Source organism: Ceratosolen solmsi, unplaced genomic scaffold (genome assembly GCF_000503995.2).
Source record: "Ceratosolen solmsi marchali unplaced genomic scaffold, CerSol_1.0 scaffold30, whole genome shotgun sequence".
Classification (NCBI taxonomy): domain Eukaryota; kingdom Metazoa; phylum Arthropoda; class Insecta; order Hymenoptera; family Agaonidae; genus Ceratosolen; species Ceratosolen solmsi.
In genome coordinates, this window is record NW_011948421.1 from 9439382 (window position 1) to 9453119 (window position 13738).

General features: G+C 22.6%; 1 protein-coding gene across 1 annotated transcript in view; it reads right to left on the minus strand.

The window, feature by feature from the left end:
* PIP5K59B (Phosphatidylinositol 4-phosphate 5-kinase 59B) overlaps positions 1 to 13738 on the minus strand; it is a 31652-nt gene continuing 17914 nt past the window's right edge. The window contains exons 15-19 of the mRNA XM_011498849.1: positions 11597 to 11837; positions 8275 to 8498; positions 7295 to 7392; positions 3943 to 4019; positions 1 to 211 (exon numbers count right to left, since the gene is read on the minus strand). Coding sequence (XP_011497151.1) covers positions 3978 to 4019; positions 7295 to 7392; positions 8275 to 8498; positions 11597 to 11837 — 605 coding nt within the window. The 3' untranslated portion in view covers positions 1 to 211; positions 3943 to 3977. The remainder of the gene's footprint in view (positions 212 to 3942; positions 4020 to 7294; positions 7393 to 8274; positions 8499 to 11596; positions 11838 to 13738) is intronic.

Genomic DNA, 13738 nt, shown 5'->3' on the forward strand with positions numbered 1-13738 from the left:
ACTATCAATAAATTAATATTTTTAGTTGTAAGATTTCTAAACTCATTATAATTAAGAAATTCATACATAATTAGTATTTGATTTACATGTGTGTATTCCATGAAGAACTGAAAGAAATGGTCTGCTTACATCTGGATTTTTCTAACAGTAATGTTCTGTTATTTATTATAAAGTACATCTGGCTCCCAATTGTTTGTATTCAAAGATGTGTCTGAAAATTGCGAAAAAAGAAAATAGATTTATTTTTTCTGAATAAATAAAAAAAATAATATAAATATATATAAATTTTTTCCCCAAGAATTAAAATATAAACTATCCAATTTTATATAAAATTTAATGCTCTATTTGAGCATAATTTACATCCAGTTTTTAAATAAATATTGTTCGAAATTGAGAGAACCCTACCCAAGTCGTTAAACATCTGCAAAACATGTCGTCTGGACATCTGGAAAACCGAGCTCATTAGACATCTGGAAATAGTCGTTAAACCCAAAATTAAAAATCTAACTGTAGACAATAGCAGCCACTGTTTGTCATGTCTAGCAACACTGTCGCTTAGATAAGCCAAGCAGGCGCTTCAGTCAAGGGTTCCACTTGGCACGACGGTCAAAAGAAGACTACCCTCCCTGATTGAAGGCTTAGCCGCTAGGGGCGCTCCATAGGAAAAGAGCCGCCTCCAGAAAACTCTGATTGGAAAAACCAAAAAATCCGTGGTCAACGTAATAAATTTAAGGAAGATGACAATAAGACAAACTCACTCACTAACTCACAAGACTCAAACTCTCACTAGTGAGTCCTTGTTCTAACGAGGGAAGCCGCAAAGGACGAATTCTCGCTCTCAAGCTGAAGTTCTCAAGGAAGATAGTCAAGTCTTTGTGCAATCGCATTGCAACTTAAGGCGCCATAGTCTCTCAAGGATCCAGTATCAACGAGCATACCTCAAAGATCAAGGCCGCTATGAAAGCGCACACACTCTGCAGGTCCACTATTGCAGACTGAGCCAAGTGACGCTCGTTCCCCAAGCGCACGAAGCATATACAGACAAGCTCACACTACGTGCCATCAAGCAAACACGCTCTGCACGTCCACTACTGCAGAGCCAATATTGAGACGCTCGAGCCCCCAAGAACACGAAGAAGTTCCAGATTCACCACCACGTGGCACTACTCTCAGAAGTAGTAAGAGCTTTACACCTCTCACTTCTCAGGGTAAAATCTACGACCAAGCGCACTACGTCAAGAGGATCCGGAAATTTACAACCTCCTACCTCCGCAAGTAGTGCATGTTAACGCCACGTGGTAACCGCTACGGAATTACAAAAGCTCACTATTGTCATCATCAACAAAGAATCATTTCTATAGTTAAAGGAAATTAAACCGAATAAGCAACACAAAAACAGATGCGTTATCCCTTTTACTTGCCCGCGCGTTTTTCCCACTTAACGCCTAGTACTCTTTAGTCTTGAAATAATGTTCTTCTACAAATACTGTAATAATCAAATATGATAAAGTATTTGATAGACTATTATTCCGTAAAAGAATAATTTCATTATTTTATTTCTTTTATCGTGTTGTTATCTTATAAGTCATTGGATTAACTTATTTATCTTATGGAATAATAAACTGATCGTTAGGACGGTATATCTGATTATATTAGTGCTTAATTTAAGAAAACAATTATGCGCTAATAATTCCTCTTCTTAATGAAGTGACCCCTTATATCTTTGATATGAGCTATATAAATATAAATCAGAAGTAATTTACTATGTAAATGTTTAAGATCATTAAAGTTTTATTTTTTGATAAAGATATTCATTATAATAATTGAATGGTATTTTATTTTCAGTAAAATTAGTTAAAAACAACAAGTAATTAATTAAATTTTATAGCTTAGTTTCAATTTTATTTTTTAACACAATATAAATTGAGATCAAACTTTCATCATAAATTTTATTTGTTTCTCTATAAATATTTCACAATGTTAAGAAGCACATACTGCAGCACTTTGTCGTATATATGACTAATGAAGTAAACAACTTATACTATTTGATATAAGAAAAATCCCTCGTTATTATTATTACATAACGTTAATTAACTTATTAAGACAATCATTTCAGAAATTGTGCTAAATAATAGATATTGTGTTATTTATTTTATAAATAGATATTGTATTATTAGATCTATTTGAAAAATAACATTTTTATTTTCCTAAATTAAATTTAAGAATAATTTGTATAAAATAAAAAAGTTGAAAAAAAAATACGTTAGAAAATACAAATCTTATACAATATAAATGCAACATCAACCATAACAACATTTTTCAAGTAATAAGTACTGCGTAAATACTGCTATACTATTAAATAAAAAAATAAAACAAAAAAAATTAACAATATAATAAATATAATACAATATAATAAAAAATTACATAATCCATTATTTTGTTTGTATATAATTATAGAAATTCCAATTTATTTATTTTTTTTTGTAACAGAAAATAGAGAACAATTTTCTTTTTCCTTGAATATCTGTACAAGAGGAAGGTATGCAGGAATAATATATAACTTCGTTTTATAAATGAATAAAATAACAATATTAAAGAGTTGCTTTAAAAGCAGTCTAAGGAATATTTTATCTATCTTATTAATATTATTATACACACATAAGTCAATCATAACGAAAAAGTTATGTTAGTTTAATTGAGAATATGACAAAAGTTTGACCAAAATTGTAATATAAAAATTTATCAAGAAATAATTACAGTAAGAATGTTTATCAAAAAAGACAGACTACCAAAATCGCATTATATATGATATTTCTAATCCTTTCTTTCTTATAATCATTTTTCGGTGTAGTTCTTCAAGCAAGTAAGCTAATTTATAATTTAATATTTACCAATTTTTTTAGTAATCAAAAGTGATGTAGAATATAACTGACAATAAACAGCAATGGCTGATCATTACATATTTAAATCAAATAAATTCGTATGTACATATGCAAAGATAAGAAAATTGTAAAGATATAAAATAAAAGAATATAATTAATAATGAGATATAGAAAACGTACTTGATTATATTTCATATAGTATCAGAAAGTAAATTTATTTTCTGAAAAATTGAATAAATTAATAACATCATGTTAAAAAAACTTTTAATTTCAAATGATAATATCAATATTTAATTACTTTCATTTGTTTAGGAACTAAATAGAATCCCTTCCTAAGATTATTATAAATATAATTTCATTACTTAATACTTGAATATTATTTATAAAAAAATATAGAGAAATAATTTATTACATTAAAATTAGTACGTATTGGAAAATATTTAAATCTAAATAAATGAATTATTAAAAATTGATTTATTTCATATTTACTTATTTACTCATTATCTTTTATATTTTTTCTCTATATTAATTAAAGAGTTTGTTACATTATGATATAATTTATTACACTCATGAACTCAAAATAAATGAAATCAATATTTTTTGTGTGGTGGTTATATTAAAAAAGTTATTAACTGGTATTCATATTAAACAGTTTTCTTTACTTTTAAAAACTTTAAAATTTCCATGCTCTTTTTTCAAAGTATGTACATAATAATCAATATAAAATATATTTTTAATTCTTATTAAAAATAACTTTCTCAATTTGAAGATATGCAACAATTAATAATATGAAATAAATTTTAAAAAATTTCTTGTTTTATATAAAATTTATTATCCTTCTACTCAATCCTAAAAAAAAGACGTGTAATGTCCAATATAGCTATTAATTTTGTTTGATATAAAAAATGATTCAACTTATAAAATATTTTAATTATATTTATTCGTTAGATTTTCGATAAGGTTTAATTGTAGATAATAATCAAAAAAATTTTACTCAATAAAAAAATTATTATATAAGTTTCGAATGATATTACTAAATTAAAAAGGGTAAAATTACAACCTTTAAAAGTTTAAAGATACTCCAATTTAACTGTTTCAGAGCTCATTTTCTTTATCGATCTTTTGTCTCCAAGATGCCTGAAAAAAATTTAATATATCTGTAATTCAAAATAAAACAGAATTTAGTTTACCCAAATAAAATAAAATTACAATATTCATAAGTTAAACTTAAGTAGTTGCTTATTTAAAATCAATATTAACTTTTACAACAATAATGAATTATATAAATTAATTTAAATCCAATCATTTTCTGAAATGTCGATTTTATTTGTCTGAAATCTTTATTTATTTTCTATAAACTTTTATAATGCAATTATAAATTAACTTCATTTATTTTAATAAAATTTAAATAACATTAAAAAATCATATAACATTCATTAAACAAAAAAAAAAGTTTTATGTTTTTTAATGCAACATGTGTGATATTATGTTCATTCTATATAAATTTGAAATTTGAAACGTGCTATTTTACGATTCGTTGGAATTATTTAATAAATAATATAAACTTTTAGAATATTATTAGTTTCTATTATCATAGTTATAGGTATCTCCATCCTTAAAAGTTACTATATATATATATATAATTTGATTTAAAATATATATGTTTAAATTATAAAAATTTCATAAGCTTTGAATTAGAAATTACTCTAACATCTATAATTACTCACGAAAGCACTAAATTAACTGAAATACAAAAGTACTGTATTTACAAAACAACCTAAGATAATAAATCAAATATTTTGACAAGAAATATAACATATTTTCATGTTTTCTTTAATACAGTTTGCACGATCTATTTCTTTAACATTCAAATGTCAAAGAAATACAGATCAACTAAAACGTTCAACCGAATACGTATAGTATTGAAATCAATTTTACATTCATTATTTACATTTCTATAATATATCTAGATCTAATAATCATTACTGCCTTACATAAAATTAAATTTATATATCTACTTATTAGCATAATGAATTTTTAATGAATTAAAACAATTTAATTGTTTTAATTTTATTTTGAATTTTTTAAAAATATTTAATATAATTTAGTATTTTTTAATATTCACAAATAAATTATATGTATATTACTATATAATTTAATATAGCTAAATTGCTGTGAAAATTATATATAAATTTTATTTTAACGTTTACAAAATGATACACATGTATTTATAGACACCAAAAAAAACAGGAAAATACTTTAATAAAGATATACAATTATATTCAATTTAGGTTCACAATTTATTTTTGAATTTAAACATCCTACGAAATATTGATTTATATTGGCATTGGAAATAATGTAACAATTATGACAATAAAATAATACATTCGTCCGATTTTGAAACAAAGAATAAGATTCAAAAATAATTTTTTAAAAATATTTTTTAAAAATTCTCAATTGTCCATCCTTTAAAATCGACGCCGTTATATATGCTTTTTTGGACACTATAGCATAGTGTATGCATATAATTACATAATTTCAATCATTAAAAGTAATTTAACAATACGTGTAGCTTAATATTTATATATATTATTTAATAAACATAAATCTGTAATTATATAATATATAATTCCGTGATCAATGTTAGATGTTTTTTCTTTACTTTAGTTAAGTACGTATACGATTTGATATGTGGACTTTAAAGTTTGTTTCAGTATATAATTTTATCTTATTAAAGTTATTCAAGTTTCAATTATATAAGAAATTCTAAAAACAATTCTAAACTCCTATAAGAATACTAATGAATGTAAATAAAATTCTTTGTTAATATAAAATATTTTAAAATATTTGTCGAACAAATGAAATACTGCCACGAATTTAAAAAATTTTTCATGCATAAGAAGTGATAAGTGATACTTTAACCACATTATTTAATAAATTTAAAATAATCTTTTTAATACAAGTTAAAAAATGATATAAAAACAGCATTGAAGCTTTGTTATTAATCAAATTTATTTTATGTCACTATATTATTAACTCTATTTTTTATTAAAAAAATTAATTTTTTGAATTTTTGAAAATATTCATAAAATTTTCAAGATTACAATTTAATTTTTATTCTAAATAAATTTTGTATATCTATTGAAGTTAACATGATTATCTACAAAAAATATTGTTTTAATTAAAAAAATTTACAAGACTTATTTGAAAAATTCATTATATTAATAATTAAACACAACTAATAAAATTAGCTTCTATACAAACATATTTGCAATATAAACAAAAATTAATTTGATAGAGTATTTTCAAAATAATAAAAGGTTATCGTTATATTTATTCTTAATTGCCTAAAATTAAAAAAAATTTAAATTTCCAAAGCATTTTTGTATTATGTAGTGATATGGTATAGTATTTTAGTTTATACTCGAGTTATTTTATACTTTATATATAGTATATAGTTTATACTTTATACATATATTTTAGTATTTTATACTCAAGTTGAAAAAAAGAAAACAAATGACAACTTTCGGAAAGATGTAATTTTTTAAAAAATTGTATATCCAACAATTAATATATAAGTTTTTAATTTATGTGACATATTTTTACACTGCTTAAAATACTTTTAAATGAATCATTTATGAATGACAGAATGAAGATAGAAATAGATTATCGTTATTTATTTTCATGCTATTGTTATATAATTCAGTTAAAGAAAAACAAATTAAGTAATAAAAATATTTATAAATATAATAAGCTAATTATTTTTATTTAATAGAACTTAAAAAAAAATATCTGTAATGCAATATTAATCATAAAAACTTATTATCTCCTATTTATAACTTCAATGAAATAGTCCTTGATACCACTATTATTCAATAACAAATTAATTACAAATACTGTTTTTTAGTCATTATTTTCCAAAATAAAAACTTTTCAGAGTTCAAAATAGAAATGTAATCTTTATGAATGTAGTGCCTAAACTATTAATAGAAAATACAATATATTTATCGCAATTAAAATGTATATATATTACGTATTTTAGAGTATAGTCAAAAATAAAATAAATAATAGTTTACCAATTTACAAATTTGCAATATTTAAATTATAACAACAATTGAATAAAAATAACTATAACATTCATATAGTTATAGCCAATATAGAGTATAAGTATTCTCTTATAACTGTATTTATTACAAAAATATTTATTTGATTGAATCAGAATTATGAAAAAATGAAATATTTTTAGATATAAATTAGCAATGAAAATATTGAGATTATATTTACATGAATATGAACAACTGAGTAAAAGACAAATGTGTACAAATGTAAACGATGAATTAAAATTTGTGATTAAATAAAAAAGTCAAAATCAATATTTTTCTGATATTTCAAATTTCATTACTAAAACTTACCATTTCTGTGGTAAGACTTGCTAAAGCCTCTTCTACAGAAGAAATTCGACTTTCGTTTTTTACTGTTTGACTTGCATGAATTGGGGTTGTTGGGCAACCTATAAAGTTATATCTTATTATAAAATTATTATTATATATTTTAAAGTAAAAATATGATATATAAAATTCTAAATATTACACCGAATTTAAATACGTAAATATCTGCTCATAAAAAATTCTAATAAATTCTAATAAATACTAATTTATAAAAAAATAACTAAATATATAACGTATTTTATTCTATTTTAAAAATACTTCGATGTTTATACAAATTGATTTAGATAATACATTTGTTGATTTTAAAATTTATTTTATAAATAGATTTGTTAGTTAAATCCTTTTGAGAATACAAAAAATTTGTCAAATATAAAAAAAATATTCTAATGGAATGTCACGAAATGAGCATAATATTTTTTCATAATAACAATAATATACAATCAAATTTTCAATTTTGAAATTAGTAAATATTGTTTTATAATGCAAATTTAAATATTTTCATAATATTCAAGACACTGTACATATTCTGTACATTCTGAACTACATAAGTAAATATAATTATTATAAGTAATTTCCATGTACGAAATTTCAATCGAAAAATTAAACATCGTTTATTTCAACATTAAAGTGCACTTGCTTTCATGAATATATTATTATAAGATGCTATAATAAGACAATATTTTTATGCGTAATTAAAGTAAAATTGATAATTAATAAGTAATTACAAATCATAATTTTTTAAAAATCAAATTAGAAATATTTAAACAATTCTTTGTGAAACTAAATATTTTATAAAAAAGCAATTTTATAAAATTTTAATAAATTATTTTGCTAAAGTAATTTATATGAATATTTTCCTATTTTGCTCTAAATTGTAAATGTAGAAAATATTTTTTAATATTTACTAGGGTTCAAACTAAATTATGGACTGAATGAATACTTACCTATATCACCGCTACTGGAACTCTCAGTGAAAGATGGTGTACCTTCTGTCCAAGTAGGCGTTGAACCTTCTGCACTGCCAACAGGTATTGTCCAAGTGTTGGTAGCGCCTCGGCTACTACTGCCTCCACTCTCTACACTTAACGAAGATTTGGTTTGACGACCGTCTCCACTACCGCTTCCACTACCACAACTATAAATGCTTTCCAAGTGTACATCGGAAATACTATAAAATATACATAGATTTATTTAATAATGAAATACAAATTTCAGAATAGATTGAGTGTTTATATTGGTTGAGACAGCATTATTTTAAGATTAAACACGGTTCAATTTTAAATGAAATATGAGGAATACTTTTTTTAAATTTTAAATTTTTTTAAATGATATAGTTATTATTACAATATATATTTTTAATGATACAAGTAATAAATACTCCATATGCTAAATTCTAAGTCATATTATGCAAGTGATATGTTATGCAAATAATGTAAAACAGTTTCGTAAATTTATTATCTATAAAAATATTTTGTATTATTTTTTATATATGTCGGAATACTAAATATCAAAGCAGAGTAGATTTTCTATGACACTGAACGTTACTATCTCGTGTAGACTTACAACTTTGAAAATTTAGAAAAAGAGCCACGAATTAAAATCATCAGTTAAATGCAACAAAAGTTGTTCTAAGGTCATAATTATACTTTTAATCAATCAATCATCAATAATCAATGTTAAATACTAAATTATTAATAGCATTTACTACCTCAAATAAAAATCAATTAAAAATACTAAAGATGAATCATTGCTTAACAATACTATAATTTAACTTGAAGAAATCCTTGTCCTAGCTAATATAACAAAATTTCATCCATATTTCTTACACCGAAAAGTAATTTTTAGATTTCCAAAATTACTTTTAAGTTTGTCAGATCTAAAACCTTGATATGTAAACACGCTTGATTGTCGATATTCTCTCAAACATGGCAATTCATTAATATATAATTATTTTAATAATATATATTAATATTAAGAATGTTTACTCATAGCTAATCAATTTGTTATTTTGGTACAAAAAGATAATTAAAATGACTTATAATGTCAAAAATCATTGATCTCACTAGTACATCTTTGTATAACAACTATAGATACTCAAAAATATTTAATTTATTAGTCGACCAAAACAGATCATAAAATAATAGTGAGCTATTAGATCCAAATCGTATAAGTACAATTTAGATTTGAATCACGTGCATAAAAAAATATTTTTAATGTAGATGAAGATCATCTATGTTACTATAAATAAATGTTACATAAACAATATGACACACGTGAAATAATTTGAACATAATACAAAAAAACCAAAGAAAGATATGTAAGTATATGATACTTATAAGAAATTTTTAATATCTCAGAACAACTCCGTGCTTATATACATAATTATATACATATTAGTTTATTAACATACTTCATACAAATTGATATCTCATATATATCTCTTATATATGTGTAATTCGATTAATGAAGTAAAATTATGTCCAATACAAAAACATTGATGATAGAGGAGGAAATGTAGTGTCTTATTCATTATAGGCTTCATAAATTTCCATGTCCACGCCACATATTTTACTCAATCATTAAACATATCTATATTGAAAGATGAGAAAAGAAAAATATACGATAGATAAATACTGCAGAAGTATATTAATTTAAAAAATTTAAACCTAACAGATAGTTTTTTCCAAATAAATTGTGCAATTTTGATGCTTAAGAAAAATATTAACATTTTCTTCTTTACTATCTCGCGGATATTTTTTTACTATCCATTTTATTCGGAATAAATTCAATCATGAACAATAATTTCACTAGCTCCCACAATAAAAATTAATTAAATCACCATTTTTGTGCCAGTCGGCTAAATTTGAAAGTTTTAATTTTTATATGAGATGAATATTTATTCTATCTAATTCGTAGAAAAAATTTGTCGAATTTTTTTTCTTTAAAAACTTTACACAATTTTTTGTATAATTTATTATTAATAACTTTTATAAATGTATGAAGAATAGAAAAGATAACAAATTTAGCAAATGCAAAACAAAAAATTTGTTAATTTTAAATTATAAGTTACAATTAATTCATAGAGATTTTTTACTTAAAATAATTAGAATATTTTAATAAATTAACAACATTAGTATAATTCTAATTTATATAAGTTTTATTTTACTTTGAAGTTTATTATATCGTTATTACAAATACTATACTAAATAACATTAAGGGGTATTGTTATCATTAAGATACATATAGATGACAGTATACGTAGTGCCACTAGTGACAAAAAGGGTAATTTACATTTTTTTAAATATATCTAGAAATATCATAACATAATTGTTATATAAATAGGTTTAAAACTCGTATTCAATTTTTGATAAAATAGAAAACTATATTTTATTGATTTTGCATCGATAATTATTAAACTATATATAAAAATTAAAACAATATCATAAAAATTAATTTTAATTAAATGATTTTCATACGCAATTAAAACTTCGATCAAATTAATCGATATCCCTTTGAATATATTATCTAATCATGTTTATAAACGGTTTTTATTTGTATGTTTTATGCTTTAAATTGATGCTTTTATTTTTAGATAGATTTTTTTTTAAATAATTTGACTATGTCGATGTACAATTGGAAAACCTGCATAAGCAATTTAAATTAGTATAATAGTAATAATTATATTAATTATGTGACGACTCTCTTATGAAAGAAAAATTTGAAATAAATGGTAGAATCTATTATGATTAAACCAGCTTTTATTATTATTTTTTATATAAAAATTATCACTATTATATTTCTTGTACTAAGATTTTTTATCTGTTAATAAAGTATACAATAATATAGCTCAGAATTCATAACTCATTTTAATTAAACTTTCACTCTGCTATTCAAATGTATTTATGCTTATTATAATTATGTTTCCAAATATTTGATTTATATTTCAAAATGAATTTTTAAACGTGCTCAATATATTTTTTATAAATCATTTTTGTAAGTAATTGGACAAGTCTATATAATTAAAAAGGACAAAACAATTTCTATAAAAACTAACGATGCAACACTTATCTTGCATTAAAAAGAAAACAAAAAAAGCAAATGTAGAGTAAATGACAATTTAAGTCTAAAGGCATTTATAATTATATCTAATATTATATATTTTTTATTAAACACTATGCAGCATTTACATTAAATTAAAATACCATATTGAATTGAAAAGAATTGGTTTGTGAAAAAATTTTATAGAAAAAAAATAAAAACACATACCTGACAGTATCGTGAGACGTTTTAGTAAGTGTGACATAATGCACAACTTTATTTTGACTGGTACGTGAACTAGAAAGATTACTAATTAACATGGATGGGCTCATGGATCTCTTTTGTGGATGATGGTAATGATCATGATCCTGTGGATGATAATCTCCAGTAGCCAAAGTTTGATCATTCGAACGTACTGCATCATCAAATGGTGGAGGAGGAGTTGAACAAGTAGAAGGCAAGGTACCGCCTATAAAGAAAATAATCTTCTATTAGCTTATATTATAATTTGTTAGACTTTATATTAACAATATAATTATTACAATCTTCATTTTTTTTACACGTACGTATAATGGATAAACTTTATCTAGAATAGGTTTATCTTATTAATAGCTAAGTATATTTTTCATGAAGCAAAACATAAACGACATTTAAAAGTAGATAAGTATGAAGAATGGAAGAAAGAGCCATTGATAAATTACATTTTAATAAAAATAAATTGATTGGGATTTCACCCTTTTTCAATAAGACATAAAGCTTATAAAAAATTTTATTTGGGATATACGCAGAATAGAGCTACTGAAAAATTATTAAAATGAATAATTAATTATCATACATAAATAGAGTATTTCCATACATATGATAAATTAACGTAACACACGCATCCGCGAATGCAAGTAATCAATAATATAATAGTAATGAAAACTAAGTAATATTTTATGAAAATGAATAATTGATCAATATTTCATTAATAATATTTATTATCTATTACAATATTTTATCGTATGTTCAAAAATTTTCATGAGGAAGGTTATCTGAAAAAATGAAGTTTGATTACATTATTAACAAACATCATTGCGAAATAAGCTTTTCTGTAATATTCATCACATACATTATTGCATAATAATCATTAGTATAAATAAAATTAGTAAGTTATATTTTTATTTTATATAAAAAATTTGCTACTAGTGACAATGTATTAACCTATTAACGAACATACATTTTATATAACCGAATTTTAATCGGAATTTAATTTTATTTAAAAATTTAAAAATTATCATATTACAATTTCAAGAAACAATTTAAATAATTACATAACTACATAGAAGTATACTTTATATTCTTATAGTTTGTTTAATTATTTAATGTCAAAAATTATATACAATTAGGTGTAAATTACTTTATTAAATAAAAAACAAAATATATAAAATCAAATTTTCAGATGATCAACTATACTTTTATTATGAAAGATATACTGTACATAAGTGTACTATAAAAAATTATGTAAAATTTATTGCTTGCATAGTCATGCAAAGGATATTTGTTATATCATGCAATCTTTTCAACCGTCATATCATTTTACTAAAACATTCATTGAAATTTCTATATATGATACACAACTATTTGTTGAATTTACGACATTCGAAAATATAATTTACTTTTCAAACATTGGTAGAACAGAATAGCCTACCTCCATTCATTTATACATTTATTTTTAAAAGTAGTTAAAAACTTTTTTTATTTTATGCAAATAATCATTTTGTTTTACAAATACTTCCTTTTCACCTTTTTAAATTTAATACCTTTTTGTTATTTTACGTTAATTTAAATATACTTATGTTATATATCCTAAAGTTCACTGTTATATAAAGAACAAATATTCTATCAAACTAAATTTTTTTCTTTTTTTGAATCCTGCATATTCTTTCATAGTGATTTTTGTCTATATCAATTTTCAAGTTCTAAATAATTAATTAATTTTTATAAGATGCCTGAATTTGAACATGCTAAAAGATATTTATTGTTTATTTATGTAGAAAGATCTTGAATGAAATATTAAAAGTGCAAACAATTTAGATAAGTTAGAAATATTTTTCGTTGTATTATTTTTGTTTTTACATCTTGGATTTCTAACTAGTTTTTAAAATAATGAACTAGACTTTAGGACATAAGGATTAATCAATTCAACATTGAAATTGATTTCGGTATAAATTAAAATACTGGGTTACAAAAAATATATTTCTTTGATGACTTATGTTTCTAAAAATAATCAAATAAAATAAAAAATATATGCTTTTAAATTCGATATTAATATTCATCAAATAAGTTGGACCACGAGGTTCATGGTGCTAAATATTTTACAATAGATGT